The sequence below is a fragment of the Morus notabilis genome, unplaced genomic scaffold (assembly GCF_000414095.1).
Source record: "Morus notabilis unplaced genomic scaffold, ASM41409v2 Scaffold279, whole genome shotgun sequence".
Lineage (NCBI taxonomy): Eukaryota > Viridiplantae > Streptophyta > Magnoliopsida > Rosales > Moraceae > Morus > Morus notabilis.
Window position 1 is genome coordinate 9,834 of NW_010365881.1, and position 19,839 is coordinate 29,672.

Here is a 19,839-nt window from a genome sequence, read left to right on the forward strand (position 1 = left end):
TATAAAGTTATTTTAAAATATATCCTACTGGGCATTTCGCTCACGTTTTATTATTTTATAAATGTTAAACCCTTCCCAGGCGACTCTAGGAGCAGTGCGGAGTAGCTGAGTTGCTACCACACGATTAAGAGAGGATTGTGTTCATCCTCCTGGTGTACGAAAAATAAAATAAAATAAGAATCATGTGCTAAAATTGATTTAATATGATTAAATTGATTTACGTTGCAAAATTGATTTGCAAAATAATGTTATATGTGAAATTGAATTTAAGAGTTAAATTTTAGAATTTCACATGTCCGAAAATAAATTATTTATTTATCATTTTTTTTAAAACGTGAGATGATTTTTCAAAATAAAATACATATTTGCAAAATAATGAGTGGGAGAGGGTTGAATGACAATACAACCCATTGGTCTCCATCGTTAGTTCAACACCGTGAGATTCGAAATGGGCTTCGCGGCGGCACTGATTCTGTACTCCCTACGGAAAGTGTTCTTTCGAATCAATAACAAGGTTGACTTCATTGTGATAGGATTCAAGGATGTATTTCCGGTTTGACCTACCCTACGGCGGCACTCCGGAGTTAAGTCTGTAGAATCTGAAATGATAGGTTACACTCATGAAAATATAATCAAATTGTTGATTATATTTTTGACCAAATTAACGATAGTTGATAAATATGAAATTATGAGATATTTTAATTATATTTATTAATTGAGAAGGTCTCGGTTCAATTTGCGATATTTTGACCTACCCTACGGCGGCACTATATTTGTGATAAATTGAATTATCGTTGGCACCTAAAATTAAAACATGATTTATGTATTTTTCATGTGCATCATGCATCATATTTAATTGTGCCTAAATTCACATGTTTTGATATTCACGCACATAAATTGATTAGATGAATATTCTACTTATTTCCAGGACTATGTCAAATCTTATAATCTCACTATACAAAACTGAAACATTGACTAGAGATAAACTATGCGAAGTGGTAAAGTAACATAAATAACTTACATTCATGTGATGAATATAAGTTTGTCCTAAATGGAGGATTGTCCTCATGTCCTTAACGAAAACACAGTAGCTAACTGTTAGCTAGGGTTGTACGTGGTAATTCACAAGAAGTATGAAGGCATGGAGACAACTTATGAGATAATACAATCATCAGATACCGTATTTGGAAATCCATAAAACAAAAGGGTTGGCTAAATACTGTAAGAGCCCTGAGTAAAAGACAAAAGGAAAGTCGTTTCCACCAAAATAAAGGAAAATAATCAAGCAAATATGATTTGCTAGTTCTAAAAACATGTTTAGTAAAAAGGGTGATTCCTTATTCCTGGATAGTAGATTCGGGAGTTGCTACTCATGTTTGTTTTCTTTATTAAGTCTTAGTTCTTACAAGGAAATTGTTTCCCGAAATAAAGAAAGGAACTCAAGCAAATATGATTTGCTAGTTCTAAAAACATGTTTAGTAAAAAGGGTGATTCCTTATTCCTGGATAGTAGATTCGGGAGTTGCTACTCATGTTTGTTTTCTTTATTAAGTCTTAGTTCTTAAAAGGAAATTGTTTCCCGAAATAAAGAAAGGAACTCAAGCAAATATGATTTCCTAGTTCTAAAAACATGTTTAGTAAAAATGGTGATTCCTTATTCCTGGATAGTAGATTCGGGAGTTGCTACTCATGTTTGTTTTCTTTATTAAGTCTTAGTTCTTTCAAGGAAATTGTTTCCCGAAATAAAGAAACTAACTCAAGCAAATATGATTTGCTAGTTCTAAAAACATGTTTAGTAAAAGGGTGATTCCTTATCCTGAATAGTTGATTCAGGAATAACTAATCATGTTTGTTTTCTTTATTAAGTTTTAGCCCTTAAATGGAAATTGTTTCCACCTAAACAAAGAAAAAGAATCAAAGTAAATAAGATTTACTAATTCTAGAAACATCTTTAGTAGAGGGTGATTTCTCGTCCTGGATAGTTGATTCGGGAGCAACTAATCATGTTTTGATTTTCTTTGCAAAATATTAGTTCTTACAAAGAACTTGTCATCAGGGACTAGACGATGAAAGTGGGAATACTGCGAGGATATTGGCAAAAGCTATGGGAGAAGTTAGACTTCAATTTTAGAAATACCTTGTTGTGAACAATGTTTATTTCCCTCCAAGCATAGAAAGAAATTTGATTTTTAATTCCAAATTATTTGAACAATTGCCTTTAATAATAATCTAGTCCACATCTTTCGGAATGGTTCTGATATTTGTCTTGGATATTTGGAAAAAGGTTTACACCGTTTAAACTGATGACTGGCTCACTGCGTAATGTTGAAATGTTCAAAAGTTGCCGAACCTAAGAATAAGAAGCAAAGGATCTCTCACGATAAATAACACATATATGTGGTATCTTACACTTGGTCATATTCGCCTAAACAAGATTTAAAGACTGGTAAAGGATGGTCCTTTACGTGAACTAAAAATTAGTAAGCTTCCAGCCTTTGCATCTTGTATAGGTGGCAAAATGGGGCCTTCCATGTCGAAAGGAGAAAGAGCCACAGAACTTCTTCAACTAATAGATTCGGATGTATGTGGACCGTTAAACGTCAAAGATAAAGGAGGTTACGAATATTTCATCACTTTTATTTATGATTATTCAAGATATGGTTAAGTTTACCTAATGCAACGGAAATATGAAACTTTTAGAAAGTTTAGAGAATTCTGAGCATAAGTTGAGAACAGTTAGGTAAACCAATCAAGACACTTCGATTAGATCAAGGGGGTGAATACCTGGACGAAGAGTTTCGGGTTTTCTTGATTGAAGAAGGTGTGGTATCCTAATTGACTGCACCCGGTATACCACAGCAGAATGGTGTAGCCGAAAGGAGAAATAAGACTTTGTTTCACATGATAAGATCAATGTTGAGTTATTCTTCACTTCCTACTTCGTTTGGAGGTTATGCCCTAAGAACCACCATGTATATTCTAAATCTAGTACCATCTACGTCTGTATCAAAGACACCCCTAGAGTTGTGGAATGGTCGAAAGCCAGTTTTGAAGCATATTCGCATATGGGGGTGTCCGGCTCATGTGATGAAACAATAGACTGGGAAGTTGGAACCAAGATCAGAAATATGCATGTTCGTGGGATATGCAATGGGGACAAGAGAATGATTATTTTATATAGTCACAAGAATCAAAGGTATTTGTATCGACAAATGCCATGTTTCTGGAGCATGACTATATGATAGTTATCAAGTCCAAAAGCAAAGCAGTTCTTGAAAAGTTACTTTTCAATAAGATTGGACCACAACCGACAATAGTTGTTGGAATGCTAAGAGATATGACCACGATTCCTAATCAAACTCCTGTGGCACCTCGTCGTAGTGGGAGGATAAGCAAGTTACCTGACTGGTATACTGAGAAAGCACATATCGTCACTGCTGATGACGGTAAGGAGGATCCGTTGACCTTTAAGGCTACGATGGATGAGTTTTATAAGGAAAAGTGGCAAGCAGCTATGAAACTCGAGATAGAGTCCATGTACTCCAACTCAGTCTGGCAACTTGTAGATCTACCTAAAAGGGTAAAACCCATTAGATGCAAGTGGATCTTCAAGAGAAAGAGAAGTGCGGATGGAAAAGTAGAAACTTATAAAGCAAGGCTAGTGGTTAAGGGTTACACCCATAAAGAAGGAGTTAACTATGAGGAAACTCTCTCACCGGTGGCCATGCTTAAGTCCATCTAAATACTCTTAGCCATAGCAACATATTTTGAATATGAGATATGGCAGATAGATGTCAAGATGGCTTTTCTGAATGACTATCTTGAGGAAACCATCCATATCGATCAGCCAGAGGGTTACATAGAGAAAGGCCTAGAGTAGAAAGTCTGCAAACTGTAGAGATCCATTTATGGATTGAAGCACACTTCTAGATCATGGAACAAGAGGTTTGATGAGGCTATTAAGTCTTATGGATTTGATCAAAACCAAGATGTTTCAAACGAAAGAAAAGAAGATGTTCTTATTCTTTATAAGCTCGAATATCTAATATTCAGTGGGAGTGGTCAGTCGTTGTCAGTTGAACTCAAGATTTGATCATTGGGTAGCCATGTAGTGTATCCTTAAGTGTATGAGGAAAACAAGAAACTATAAGATAATTTAGTCAGTAAAAGAGTTGTCTTTTGCTGGATACACAGACTTTGACTATGAGTCATGCATGGATTTTGAGAGTCAACATCCAAATCTGTGTTAATACTAGGTGAAGGAGTCATGACAAGAAAGGTTGTTGGCAAAGTGTGATTGCTAATTCTATCATTAAGAGTTAATGTGTTGTAGCTTATGAAGCAGCAAAAAGAAAGCAACCTTACTCTAGAAATTCTTAACTGACCTGGAAGTTATTTTTGGCATAGATTAGTCATGGACACTTAGAAAGTTTCAGGATTGGAGACAAATTCTACCCACTTTAGGACAAGTGGGAGATTGTTGGGAATGGTATCCTAGAAGCATGAGATGTAATTGGATATTTATTATTTATTTAATAAAAGAGTTTATTCATTATTTTATGTGCATATATTTATGAATATTTTATGAATATCAATGAAAATTCAATGATTATTTATGTGACCTTATGTTGGGAATAGTGTCCTAGAAGCATAAGATGTAATAGGATATTTATTATTTAATTAATAAAAGAGTTTATTCATCATTTTATGTGCATATATTTATGAATATTTTATGAATATCAAATGAAAATTCTGTGATTATTTACGTAACCTTAAACAGAGTATATAAGTGCTATATACGAGAGGATAGTGTTTAAGGATAATAATCAAAAGCATTGTTCATAATGAATTTAATTAAAGTTCAGAATCTTTAATTAAAAAATTACATGTCATTCCCATTTAGAATGGAACGGTGCTATCCGTACTGTTAATATGGTGAGGTATTGGATGAGTGTATTTCGCATAATGAGATTGTGTGGAACAGCGACACAGGCACAATATGAATTTCTAATAATTTATGTAAACCATAGAAATTCTAATTAAGTCTACCGATGGTCATAGATAGAATGATCTTAATCCTAAGTTCTTAACAAACTCCTATTTATGGATTTATGTGTTTTGATTTACTCGATACGGATTCCGAGACCCTGAATCCAATTCCTTGTATTTTGGAGACATGATGAAATAGGTAGCCGGAAATGTTATTATATGAGATGGAATCCATTCCTTCTTGAGAAAGAAGTAGATAAATAATTCTCTTGAGTGTTAATTCGGTACTTGGATTAGTAAGAGCGCTCTGGTTCATGAATGTGTTTTATGAATCACTATCCATTAGAGAATCAATGGTACTCAAGGATGAAGATATAATTAGAGAGGTTAACGGATTCTACCTGACTCTAATTATGAATTATTTATGGAAGATTGATCCATATGTAATGCTATATCAAATGGACACTTCATAGTTTAAAAGTAATTAATGTCTATAATTTTGAGAGTTCAATTCCAAGTTTATAGTGGAGTAACTATTAGAATTAATAGAATTAATTAATTAATTAAAGTGTTTAATTAATTATTAATTTCATTGGAGCTCGGGATTATAAGTCTATTAGTCCCCGCCTCGTCCTTGTAATTCTACCAGACACAAATGACAAAATGGGAATTTTAGAATTATGGAATTCTAAAATTAAATACTCAAAAAATAATTAATTAAGAATTAATTATTATTTAAATAATGTGATTATTTAAATTTAAATTTAAATTTGAATTTGAATTGTGAACATAATTTAAATTTATCATTTTAAACTTATTTGATAAGTTGTTCAATTTAGAATTCAAATTAATTTAAGTTTGACTTAAATTTGAATTTGAATTAAAAATTGGACTGCACGATAAATGATGATTTTCTCTTCCTTCCCTATCTGCAATTGGCGCCACACACAGGGATGAAAAACCCTAGGGTGGCCGGCCACTTAATGGATAAGGTGTAGGAGATTTTTTGTTCCAAATTCAAATAGGAGATAGAGATTTGATTCCTTTTTGAAGTTTGACTTCTACTATTTAAATATGAGAATGATAGAAAACTGTGGACACAATTTTTTGAAAACATTTTTCTGCCCTAATTGTTAGTGTGGCCGAAAATTCTCAAGGAAAAAGAGAGGAAAATTTTTTCTCCCAAAAAAATTCCACATTGTGCATGTGTTGGTATTTGTGGAAATTCGAGTGTGTTTGAAACCTGTTTTGTCTCACGTGTGCCCACACACACGTCTACGTGGAATCAAGAAATTGACGTGAAAGACTTTGATTTTCTAAACACAAAGATTGGAGCAAGGATCGTTCGTGGTCAAATAACTCATGTTATCATCCGAGTTAGCCTCTAGGTATTTTTTCTAATTGAGTTCTTGACATATAAATCAATGTGATTAATTTATTCATGCATAAATTAATATAATCTATAGAGTATCTCAAAAGTTTTATGAAAATTTTTGTTATACACAATCCGCCTCCCCGCCATGCTTCCGCATCCGAATTTGATTCGGTTACCAGCACCTTAAACATTGTATATAAGTGTTATATACGAGAGGATAATGTTTAAGGATAATAATAAAAAATATTGTTCATAATGAATTTAATTAAAGTTCAGAATCTTTAATTAAAACATTATTAATACATGTAATTTCCATTTAGAATGGAATGGTGTTATTCACACTGTTAATATAGTGAGATATTGAATGAGTGTATTTTGCATAATGAGATTATGTGAAACAAAGACACAGACACAATATGAATTTCTAATAATTTCCGTTAAGTATAGAAATTCTAATTGAGTCTACCGATGGTCATATATAGAATGATCTTAATCCTGAGTTCTTAACAGACTTCAATTTATGGATTTGTGTCTTTTGATTTACTTGGTACGGGTTCTGAGATCCTGAATCCCATTCCTTGTGTTTTGGAGACATGATGAAGTAGGTAGCCAGGAATGTTATTATACGAGATGGAATCCATTCCTTCTTGAGAAAGAAGTAGATAAATAATTCTCTTGAGGGTTGATTCAGTCCTTGGCCCAGTAGAAGCTCCGATTCATGAATGTGTTTTATGAATCACTGTCCATTAGAGAATCAATGGTACTCAAGGATAAAGATATAATTAGAGAGGTTAACGGATTTTACCTTGCTCTAATTATTGATTATTTATGGAGGATTGATCTATATGCAGTGACTATATCGAATGGACACTTCACAGTTTAAAAGCAATTTATATCTATAATTTTGAGAGTGCAATTCCAAGTTTATAGTGGGGTAACTATTAAAATTAATATAATTAATTAATTACTTAAAGTGTTTAATTAATTATTAATTTTATTGGAGCTCGGGATTATAGATCCATTAGTCCCCGCGTCGTCCTAGTAATTCTACAAGACACAAAGGACAAAATGGGTATTTTAGAATTATGAAATTCTAAAATTAAACACTCAAAAATAATTAATTGTGAATTAATTATTATTTAAATAATGAGATTATTTAAATTTGAATTTGAACACATCTAGATTTATCCATTTAAACTTATTTGATAAGTTGTTCAATTTAGAATTCAAATTAATTTAAGTTTGACTTAAATTGGAATTTGAATTTGAGTCAAAATTAGACTACAGGATAAATGATGATTTTATCTTCCTTTCCTATCTGATATTGGTGCCTACACAGGGATGAGAATCCCCTAACTTGGCCGGCCATAATGGATAAAGGAAAAGAGGATATTTTGTTCTAAATTCAAATAGGAGATAATTAACAAGCTTTATCTTGGAGATAGAGATTGAATTCCTTGTAGAAGTTTGACTTCTACTATATAAATAAGAGAATGATAGAAAGTTGCGCGAGACAATTTTTGAAACAATTTTTGCCCTAATTATAGAGGCTGGCCGAAATTCTCTTAGAGTGAGAAGGAAAAAGTTTTCTCTAAAAATTCCACAGCGTGCATGCATTGGTGTTTGTGGAAATTCAAGTGTTTATTCTAACTCGTTTTGTCTCAGGTGTGCCCACACACACGTCTTCGTAGATTCTAGGAATTGATGTGGAAGACATTGGTTTTCTAAACACAAAGCTTTGGAGTAAGGATTGTTCGAGGTTAAAGAACTCAAGATATCATCCTAGTCGGACGCCGGGTATTATTCATAATTGAGTTCTTAATAAATAAATTAATGAGATTAATTTATTCGTGCATAAATTAATATAATCTATAGAGTATCTCAAAGGTTTTATGAAAATTTTTGTTATACACAATCTGCCTCCCCCACGCTTCTGCATTCGAATTCGATTCGGTAACCAACACTACCACGCTTCCCAAACAAAAGTTGAACATAATTTAATATCAGAGATAAGCGTCAATCTCTCGACGGGGTCTATTGCAACCATCATCATTATTCAAAGGAATAGCGATATCTTATCAACTCAAGGAATCCATGAAATAAACACTCTTGAGCAAAACTATCTCAAGAGATAAAAGAATGCATCAGGTGAATTGAAACGAGTAGCTAGGATACAAAGCTAGATTGCAAGACTAAACTTGCGCATTGATCCTATTGGAAAGAACCAAACAAGGAGGAAAGAAACTTTAACGATCAAGACTGCTCGATTTTAAGTCGTCGCCCTCCATCAACTTAAACCCCCATGTTAGACGTGTTGAAAGGTAGAAGGAACTAATATCGAGAATTCAACTATGCGGAACTCAGAACGAATATCATCTCAAAACTAAAATTCTCATGAGAATTCTAAAGTCAATACTGATTTTGAATTTGAAACTGACAAAAGTCAATATCACTTGTGGAAACAAATCCATAACATTGGATCAAACTAAAAACTTCACGAGAGTTTCAAAGTTAAACTTTACTTTTAAGCTTTATATCGATAAACATCGACATAGGAATATCGAATCTATCCATCGAAGTACTCTAGGAAAATGAAACGGACATGGTTCAATCCATTGACATCCCCTTGTCACGTTGTAAATCTAAATCGCTAACTCTGGCAGGGGTTTAAAACATTGAAAACATAATAGTAAAAGTGAGTGGAAGGCCCAGTAGGATATAATTTTATAAAATATTGTAAATAATGGTACTCACGGTCTGAAGACATACACCCGGAACCGATCATCCTTTTTAGAAAAAAGAAATACTCACGTAGTAATAGTAAAATATCTATATAGTCAAAATATGCAGAGCCATAACACCACTGAGCAAGAAGTGGACCGTACGGGTTTCGGGACCTGCCCCCAAGGGTACGATTCCCATATCCCGATCTCTGAGGCCACTATGCGTTTTATCATTTTTAAAAATGTTTCATTTTAAGAAATGATACTCTTGAAAATCTAATTTCCAAAATCATTAGAAACTCAATAGCATTATTCATGCTATTCCTTTAAACTCATTTTCTTTAAACATGTTTTATTCTAAAACATTTCCATTGGCCAAAATGATTTAAAGTAAGGCTAACAAGTATATGGACAAGAATATCCTACCTCTTGGTAATTTAATCTACAGATAACTTCACGCTGTCCAACCGTCTATTCTTGAAGCTCAACGACTCACCCTGAACCTCAACAAATCCATTTGATTCGCCTCGATCTGCGTACACAGTACCGTTAGATTTTTCAACAGAGTGGAATTGGTGCAAATGAAGGTCACCGTTGCGTTCAACACGTCGAAACGAGTCAGGATATTGTCTCAGATCCAGAGATGAAAGAGGCTGCAGACGGTGGCTGTGGACTAGCGGAAGCTGGCGACTAGTGTGACCGAGCGTTGGAGGAGCGCTGGCCAGAAGAGGGATGACCAGTGGCGACATTAGCCGAGGCGGGAAGGGGAGAGTAATTCACTTGAGTTTGGCGGAGAGATAATTCTCGGTTAATCAGTTTTTCATGGAGCTCATCGAAAGAAATCGGTGTATCGCGTCCCTTAACAATATCTATTATGGACTTATAGTCATCACCAAGTCCATCAAGGATTTTCTCAATCAAATCTTCATGATCCATAGGTTTTCCAAGAGCAGCCAGTTCATCGGAGTGACATTTAATAACATGCATATATTCAGAAATAGATTGGGAACCTTTAACAACAGTTTTGATTTGATTTTTTATTTGCTTGATGTGGCCTCGAGTAGGACGAGCGTACGTATTTTCTAAAATCTGCCAAGCATCACGGGAAGTGGGCGCCTGTTGGATGAGCAGAATTAAAGAGGAGGAAAGAGAGCCGACCAAGGCACCAAACAAGAGTTTATCTTAACGAACCCAAGTAAGGTAGTCCGGAGTCGAAGCGTCGGCGTTGTTGACACGAATTGTTGGAGAAGGAGCCAGATGAGAGCCATCAATGAATTTGAAGAGGTCGTAGCCAATAAGAAGGGCCTCAATTTGTAGCTTCCATGAGAGATAATTCGTTGACGTGAGTTTCACAGTGTTAGTGTTGGAGATATTGAAGAGAGTGAGAGGCTTTGCAGGGTCCTGAGTGTTAGGAATGGTGATTTGGGTATTTTCTTCAGCCATGATGAGGAGAGAAAGGGCAGCCATGATGAGGAGAGAAATGGGAGCCGAGAAGAGAGGTGGGCTGTCGGCAGTGAGAAAAAGAAAAAAAGACCGGCTGGCTCTGATACCATATAATGAAAGAGAATGGTGGGAATTTAATGGCTTTCTTTTCATTGATTGAAAAGGTGTATTTATAATATACAACAGAATCTGCTAAGTAAGGAAAATCAAGAAACTAAATCTAATCTAGGAAAGTCAAATAGAAAATCTAATTACAGTTATTTACAATTTAAAATTTAAAACATAATTATCTCTATTATGCCCCCGCAAGTTGGAGCTCCGAGAGGAGAGTCCAATCTTGAGCAATAGTTGGTGGAAGCGCGTGCAAGGTAGAGGTTTAGTGAGTGCGTCTGCTAACTGATCAGTTGAAGCAACATGCGTAACTCTAAGATCTCCATGTTGAACCTGTTCACAGATGAAGTGATAGTCAAGTGCAACATGTTTCATGCGTGAGTGAAACACAGGATTGGAGCAGAGATTTGTAGCACCCACATTATCATAGTAGATGACCGGTTGTTATGAGGAAGAAAACCCGAGTTCACCTAGGAGGGATGAGATCCAGCGCAATTCTGCAGTAGTGGCAGCGACGAAGCGATATTCTTCCTCGGTGGAAGACCGAGCAACTGTGCGTTGCTTGTTTGAGCTCCACGATATAGGATTGCAACCAAGGTATACTATGTAAGCACTGGTAGAGGTGTAATCATCTTTGTTTCTGGCCCAATCAACATCTGCAAAGGCATGGAGAGCAAGTGTGGAGCGATGATGAAGCATGATACCATGATCAATGGTGCCGCATAGATAACAAAGGATGCGCTTGACCACATTCCAATGATCATTTGTGGGCCGATGTATAAACTGAGATAGTTTGTTGACGACATAAGCAATGTCTGGGCGTGTCAAGGATAAATACTGAAGACTACTAACCATGGTACGATACTCTGTGGGATCTGATAGAGCGCTGTCGGAATGCAGAGTTAGAGTAGGCGTGGTAGCCATGGGTGTGGTTACTGGACGAGCATCTGTCATCTTGGTGCGAGCAAGTAGATCAACCATGTAGCGCCGCTGAGAGAGAACCAGTCCCGATGGATTAGAGATAACCTCAACACCAAGAAAATACGTCAGAGGACCAAGGTCCTTCAGAGAGAACCGCTTGGCAAGAATGTCAATAAACCGCTGAACTGCAGTCGTGTTGTTTCCTGTAATAATTATATCATCAACATAGACCAGGATATATAGAGTAACATCACCAGTGTTGCAGATAAATATAGATGTGTCGGCAGTGGAATTGAGAAAACCAGAGGCGACCATGAACTGACGAAGTTCATGGTACCAAGCACGAGGAGCTTGCTTGAGACCATAGATTGTCTTCCTTAATTTGCAAACATGAGTAGGGCGATCAGTATCAATAAACCCCTGTGGTTGTGCCATGTAGACATCCTCAGAGAGGGAGCCCTGTAAGAATGCATTATTGACATCGAGTTGATGAAGAATCCAACCATTGCTGACCGCGATAGAGAGGACAAGTCGAACAGTAGTCGGTTTGACCACAGGACTGAACGTGTCGTGGTAATCAACACCAGGACGTTGATGGAACCCTTTAGCAACCAAGCGTGCTTCGTACCTGTCAACAAATCCATCAGGTAAGCGTTTAATGCGAAAAATCCATTTACATCCCACTATGTTCTGAGAGGATTCTGGAGGAACTAGTTCCCAAGTGCCATTGCGGACAAGGGCATCAAACTCCTCGGACATGGCCTGATGCCATCGATGATCTTTGATAGCTTGGGTTACGGTGGAGGGTTCAACTTCTTGGGCTAGCTGAGTGGAGAGGGTAAGTTTCTGGATAGGCTTGTGGATGTTATTGCGAGAGCGAGTGATGACCATAGAGACCCGAGAAGTTGCAGCTGGTGGGGGTGGTGAGCTACGAGGTGCGACCATATGAGAGGGGGGTGCGGGGGGTTCGGTGGTGGGTTGAGGTAGGTCAGGTGACGATTCGGGTGGCTGAGGCGAAGGAGTTGGGTCCGGGGACGGTGTGGAGGACAGGGAAGGTGGGTTCACAGAGGCCTCGGGGGTTGGGGCGCAGGAGCGAGCCGGGGATGGTGTGTCTGAGGCTGGTAGAAGAAGAGGGATCGAAAGCCACATGGAGCTAGTGGTCTCGTCGGGACGAGGGAGTGTGAGTTGGAGACCGGAAAAAGGAAAAACAGACTCAACAAAACGAACATGACGGGATATGTGAATTTTGGTGGTGGAGGGTTCGTAACACAAGTAAGCACTTTGAGTAAGTGAGTAACCAAGAAAGATACACGGAGTAGACCAAGGATCAAGTTTGTGAGATGTGTAAGGACGAAGCCAGGGGTAGCAGAGACACCCAAAAACACGAAGTTTGGAGTAATTGGGAAGAGACCCAAACAATTTCTGATAAGGAGAGGACATATTTAGTGTAGGAGTTGGGAGACGATTGATGAGATAGGTGGCAGTGGAAAATGCATATGACTAGAAGGATAGTGGCATGGACGCACGAGAAAGAAAAGCAAGACCTGTCTCAACAATATTAAGATGATGACGCTCAGACAACCCATTATGTTCCGGAGTATGTGGTGGTGATGTGTGATGAGAATACCATGTGTGGCGAGGAAGGAAGAGAGACCGGTGTATTCCCCCCCATTGTCAGAGTATAAAGTGACAATTTTCTTCTGAAAGAAATTTTTTACAAGAGGTTTGAATCTCTGAAAGATGGTAGAAACATCTGATTTGCGTTTGAGTGGATAAAGCCAGGTGTAACGAGTAAAGTGATCCACAAAGATAACATAGTATTTGAAATTGTCAATAGAATGAATAGGGGAAGTCCACACATCCGAGAAAATAAGTTGCAAAGGAGATGAGGAAACAAGAGAAGAAGTTGAGAAATGTAATTTATGACTTTTATTGCAATAACAATCTTTACAATGAAACGAACGTGAGAAAGTAGACGCTAAATCCAATTTAAAATTTGAAACAATGTGCCTAAGGATAGACGCGGACGGATGTCCCAGACGATGATGCCAATCAGAAGGAGAGGCTTTGACACTAGAAAAAGCAAGTAAAGGAGCGGAAGTGGAGGAAGAGGCCGGCCATTCATAAACACCATCCCTAGTTTGCCCTTGCAGCAGTGTTGCCCCCGTTAATAGATCCTTCACACGAAAAAGAAGTGGGTAAGAATTCAACAGAAGTTTTGTTAGATTTGCAAAATTGAGATATAGAATCAAATTGCGTTTCATATTTGGAACACAAAAAACATTTTGTAAGTTAAAGGTATGAGAGGATGTGGGTAAGGATGTAAAACCAGTGTGAGTTATATGTAACCCAGTACCATCACCAATCACGATATCGTCAGGACCATCATAAGGGGTATGAAGCGAGAGATTGTTGAGGTTGGCAGTGACATGATGGGATGCACCACTGTCCAATAACCATGTGGGCGATTGTGGTGCTGCCGAAGTGGCGACGTTGGCTTTGGGCTGCCATTGAGTGTGTGGAGGCCGAGGCTGCCATGTGGTGGCTGGATATGGTTGCCAAGGTGTCGAGGGCCAGGAGGCTTGCTAATGTGACGAGGCAGTCAGAACGAGCTGATACAGTGGACATTGGGACACCGTATGGCCCTGGGTTTGGCAACCTTGGCACTTGCCAAGGTAAGGGCGTCGCGGGCGCTGGGATCCAGAGACGAAAGAGGCTGCAGACGGTGGCTGTGGACTGGCGGAAGCTGGCGATCCATTGAGTTTGAACTCGAGTTTGAACTCGAGTTTGAACTTGAGTTTGTGGCTAAAATTTGAGTTTAAGTTTCCTCTTCAACTCAAGTTCTTACAGCCCGTTTTGTTCGTTGATTCGAGTTTTTAAATTGAGGTGAGATGTGATTTTATGTGAGAGCTTTTTACTGTAGTAAAAAAGTTAGATATGACTGTTTATGAGAGTTTTTTACTGTAGCAAAACTCAAATGCTAAACTCGAATCAGTGAAATGAACAGAGCCTTAAGCTCAAACTCAAGTTAATGAACATTATTTTTCTATTTTTAAAAACACCATAACTTTTTCGTTTTAATTCCGATTGAAATGATTTTTTTTCTATGCGTTCATAATGAAAAGATGAATAAAATCTCATCCATATACCCTATTAAAATTTTCCATCACTATTGAGTTTTTATTAACATACTATGTAAATACAAATTCAAGTTTTAACTTATGCAAACACAAACTCAAATAGATTTTTAATTCAAATCATAACATTTACAAATTCAAGTTTTAACTTATGTAAACACAAACTCAAATAGATTTTCAATTTAAATCATAACTCAAATGTGCACATCTAAACACAAACTCAAATAGTAACTCAAATTTAACTCAAAATCTATACTTAAATCACCATATCTCCTTACTTCAAGTAAAAAAAAAAAAAGAAGCCCGGTGTTAGATCATTCAATGGAGTTTGACTTTGACCTGGTCACATAGTAAAATCCGTGTTCTCACTCACACATCACAAAAAACAACCCTACTAAAAGTTACAATAAGTCACAAAAAGCCCTCAGAATTCAGATCTCTTCACCACTCACCAGTCACCACACCACCACCATTGCCATTTGGTTCCAGATTTCCAGTAAAGACAGGCGCGTTCATCGATTGTCAGCCCCACCCGTCGCGCGCTACGCTAGGGGCCTAGGGCCTAGCTAGGCCCAGGCCCAACCCACAGCCCATACTCATCCCTGATCAGATTTCATATCATATCAGATGATGGCAGAGAGCGACAAAACCCTTTTTGCACATGTTTGGAAAAGATCCGGTGGGCCCTCCCTCACTCCAATATTACCTCTTTTAACACCACCTTATTTCTTTTTATAATTACTTTTTCCTTTATTTTATTTGTATTTTTTTTGGGTCTAAAATCTGTTATATAGAGACCCGCGCAAGAGTTCTGCGGACAATAGAGCGAGAAAACGCAGAAGCGACTCTTTAGAGAGAGAGAGAGAGAGAGAGAGAGAGGTAAAGAAATCCACAATTTTCTTGTGTTGGTGTAGTACTTTTGGTTGCCGAGAATATTTCGGAAAATAATTAGCCACTTAAGTTCCTTATTAGTATTTTGCTTCATTTTGTTTTTCTCTTTTAAGTTTTATTGAAAGATTCAGCATTTGCTCTGGAATAACATGTAGGTTTCGTGGGAAAAATAGCTTCACATGCTGATTTCCTGAAATGCTTTGGCTAATGCTTTATGCTACTCTGAGCTGCGTTGCAAAAAAGAAAAAAAATGGAATTTTTATTCTCATTGTTACTATGGTTTTAAGTTTTTGTGGTTTGCTAAGGTAATTTCATTGTTGCTTGATTTATATTTAGTGTTCTTTTGGTATTTGTGCGTTATTATGCAGATTAACGGCTGATTTTTGGCTGTGATGGTAATATGTGAGTTTCTTATTCCTCAAGTTGTTTGCTTGAAGTTTTTTGGTCCAATATTTCTTGATGTTTGTACGGAAGGCAGAGATTTGAAACAGAGCAGGAAATTTTCTCCCTTGTGTTGCTGAGTAAAAAGGGTGATTGACAGGAAAATTTTTGTATTTTTGGGTGATAAGTAAGACAAATATCTCAGGGTTTGAAATGATATTTCATTGGACCAAAAAACTGCTCCTGTTTTTTTTGATATTGATGAGTTTTTCCAATGACTGTTGTATGGAGGCTAAATTGTTAAGTTGGTAGAGTGTTCATTGGTCTTAGATTATACAGTTTTGGGTATTTTGTAAATTACTTGCAAAAGTCAAACTAATTGTGGTTAGAATTTTTTAGGCAATCTCTATTTTATCTGGCATGGGATTGGAGGAAAGATTTGCAGAGCTACACGTCGATAAAGAAAAAGCTCCAGAGACATGGAGTATTTGCAAGCATGCCTTTTGTGATCTGACATGTATTTCTCCACTGGTGTTTTTGTACCTCCTGAAAGGATGTTATATTCATGGTATGAGTTTCCTTTCTCCACTGTAAATCTTAATCTGTTCAAACATGTGCTCTTGTGATGGGGAATAATAAATTGTTACCTAGCTATGGATTGCATTAGATATCAATCTGCAAAAATCCACAAACACGTGTATTTTCATGCAAGTGTCTTTAGATGTAAAAGAAGAAAAGTGCTAATGGACTTTCCAGTTCAGAGTTTGATTCTTAAGCTAGCTGGTTATATACTATCGTGTGTACTACTTACTAGGTGTACCATGTGATGTTCTGTTAGACTCCTATTCTCTATTAGTAGAATTGAGACATAATTTCTAGGAATACTATCGGAAGCTTGAATTGTATTAATGGCGGACGATTGGTTACAAGGGGGATAAGGGGATTTTCGAGAGATCCCTTGCTCTCCTAGGTTCCACTCTCGGAAGTATACAGATGATTCGATTCCCTTCTATTCCCCTTCCTACTCTATTTATACTACTAAGCCTTATTCTCCCTCGCTGATCCCAATGCTAACTAACTAGTAACTTCCTGCTGACTCAGCCACTTCCTAATTCCTCTTCCCGAGCTCCTCCCTCCACGTCAGCCTCCACTTGAGTTTCAGCTGCCAACCTTGGCTCGTGGTGGCGTTTCCTCCGAACATATGTAAAACGCAAGGGGGGCTTATCATGTTCATCCATTCAATGGCTAATCTTTGCCTAATATCACTGAGCTTCTGGGTAAATTTTTGGTAGAAAAACTTTTCTTCATGTTGTTAATTTTTATTTTTTTCATGTAAAATGTTAAATAGGGACATGTAAGGCGACCAAGAAGTTCCGAGCTCTTCAACAACAGGTCCATCTAGTATTACACAATAGCCCGCCGCATGGACCAGCTATATTTGTTGTTCAGTGCCTCTACCTCTTGCCCATGTTTGGATCATATTGTGACGGATTCAGTCATTTGATAATATCTGCTCTTCGTCGTTTTTTGAAAGTTGCAACCATATCTGATGAGGACTTGGCAGAAGCAAAAGATCTAGCTGCCCAGTTATTTCTTAATATTGTTAAGGGTTCTGTTAATCATGAGGAGGGGGTAGTCGTGAAGGTGCTTGAAGCCTTTAATGTTCAATTGACAAACATTGAGAAAGTAATGTGCCCATTGAAGGCAAAAGATAATTGTAGTATTGACACGGCAAAAACATTTGTCGAGCGATACATAATTGAATTGATAGAATGCCAGTCTTATATGACTGCAGTTACTCTCTTGGAGCACTTTTCAATCCGCCAGTCTGGCCAGTCTTTTCTTCTTAGTATGATGCAGATCAAACAATTCAAAGCAGCAGAAAAGTGGGCAACTTTCATGGGGAAGCCCTTGTTATGTGTTCTTGTCCAGGAGTATGCTAACAGGAACATGCTAAGCAATGCTTACCAGACTATAAAGAAAAACAATCTTCGGCAGGATTTTCCCGATATTTATCATAAATGCAAAGAGAGGTATGACCGCTGATTCATAATAACATCTGGTTCACGGATACTTGTTTTCAACATCTATATTATGCCGCTAATGCATGCATGTACATTCTACTTGTTAAGTTTCATATGCTCTATCCACGCTTTCCACAAGTCATCAGATGAGAATTGTCCACCTACTCGCAGCTCGCTAAAGAAATTGGTGGAAAAAGGATGCTGGGTTGTTGCAGAAGTCCAAACAAACAAGGACAGACAACTGCTTGAATATTTGGTTAGCAGCTTTTTACATTAATGGTCTCACGTTTATATATTTTAAGTGGACAACTGTAGTTGGATTGATGAAACATTGTTATTTTAAGTGACACTTAAAGGTTGCATTTTGGTTCTTATATTCACTTTTAATTCCTGGTTTTTCTCCGTGTAATTAGTTTCTTTCTTTTAGTTGTTGGAAAAAGGGACCTTTCGCATCTATAAATTGGCAGAAATATTTATTTCAGTGGATAATTTGGGTGATTATCTAAGCTTGCTTGATATTCAACCCAGCCTTAAAATTTTGGAAATGTACACAAACAGAAGCTACTAGCTAGTCGTGAATGATTAGTATTACTAGTTGTTAATGCTTTAATGCCAAATTGGATTTGGTAAGGGCTTCCAATTTGCTTGCGCTAGGCAGGCACAGGGAACTCGGTGACTAGTTTTTTGCTAATGATATTGGTGAGTAGTTATTTTAGTAAGGCCTCACTTATGAGGCACTTAGCTTACTTTACTTGTGCTCAGGCAAGGATACAGGGGAATCACCAGACCAGAACAGGTTTGGATTTAGGTTTCAAGTTCAGTGCATGGCTGTCCTTGCTTCTGAATGGGGCATTCTTCTTTTAAATGCATTTGTTTTTTACCTTTATAAATAAAATTGTCCTGTTGGCTTGTACCAGAAAAGAAAAAAAGTAAATTTGTATGTGCATATGTTCACATATATATATATATATGTATATATTTGTTGTATACCCTTGCTTTTTCACACCTATACGATTGTATCTTATTAATCAAGTTAGATTATTATTTCCAGAAAAAAAGGAAAACACTACATGATCAAGTTATTCTCTTTTTAAATGTTTTTAAGGTTTATTTGGCAATGGAAGCTGGTTACATGGAGAAGGTCGATGAACTTTGTGAGCGTTACTCGCTTGAAGGTTTTTTGAATGCCAAAAGTACGCCCTAACCTGATATTAATAGTCTCTTTTCGTTTGTTGTTACCATAATTGAAACCCAGAGCTCCAAAATGAATTTTCCTTGCCCACAACTTTTGGATGGTGCAATAGTCTACTTTGACATTTTATATGGTTTATATTTAGTCTCATCAACCTTTTATTTTTGCCTTCTTCAGGGAAAAAAAAAGGTTCCTTTTGCCTTTAGAACTCGAATCAACCCTTGCAAGTATTGGTTATCAGCTGGTGTGAAAGTCATGCTAACGGATACTAAACTAACTTGCAAAATTATAATTTGACACATTTCCTTGTTTACCTTTCTTTATGGGATCATTCTAATGGTTCTTCATATTACTTTAAACATCTCTTTCATGAAAAATATATTTGTTGCTATCACCAAAAAAAAAAAAAAAAGGGATAAAAATGAAGCAGATTAAAATTCAAACCTCTTGGTTATAAATCCTTGTATAATTTGCCGTCTTCAAATTCTCTCTTCTTTTTTATTCAGACCCTTGTTGTTTTTACGTGATGCACTGATATTTGATCCATGCCCTTGCACTTATCTTACATACATGCATATATGGATCTTGGCGCCCACCTTTTTGCTCTGTACTATACACCCTGTAATTTTTTGCTTTACAGCAATAAAAAAAAA

At 37.0% G+C, this 19,839-nt stretch overlaps 1 protein-coding gene across 2 annotated transcripts; it reads left to right on the forward strand.

Annotated features, from left to right (window-relative positions):
* Positions 1–15,532: 15,532 nt before the first annotated feature.
* LOC21395953 lies at positions 15,533–19,219 on the forward strand. 2 transcript variants are annotated; one of them, XM_024172665.1, is made up of 5 exons: positions 15,533–15,577; positions 16,370–16,538; positions 17,319–18,003; positions 18,103–18,250; positions 19,100–19,219. In XM_024172665.1, exons 2-5 carry the CDS (start codon positions 16,391–16,393, stop codon positions 19,196–19,198), a joined length of 1,080 nt encoding a protein of 359 aa, XP_024028433.1. In that variant the 5' UTR covers positions 15,533–15,577; positions 16,370–16,390; the 3' UTR covers positions 19,199–19,219. The 2 variants fall into 2 exon arrangements, with proteins under 2 accessions (XP_024028433.1, XP_010107017.1); XM_010108715.2 differs by having other exon boundaries at positions 18,166–18,250.
* The last annotated feature ends 620 nt before the right edge of the window (positions 19,220–19,839 follow it).

Bases quoted from the DNA above. Each gene is read 5' to 3' on its own strand.
- LOC21395953 (XM_024172665.1), top strand. From the start codon at position 16,391: ATGGGATTGGAGGAAAGATTTGCAGAGCTACACGTCGATAAAGAAAAA. The intron at 16,539-17,318 runs GTATGAGTTTCC...AATGTTAAATAG, and splicing joins GAAAGGATGTTATATTCATG to GGACATGTAAGGCGACCAAG. The intron at 18,004-18,102 runs GTATGACCGCTG...CTACTTGTTAAG, and splicing joins TATCATAAATGCAAAGAGAG to TTTCATATGCTCTATCCACG.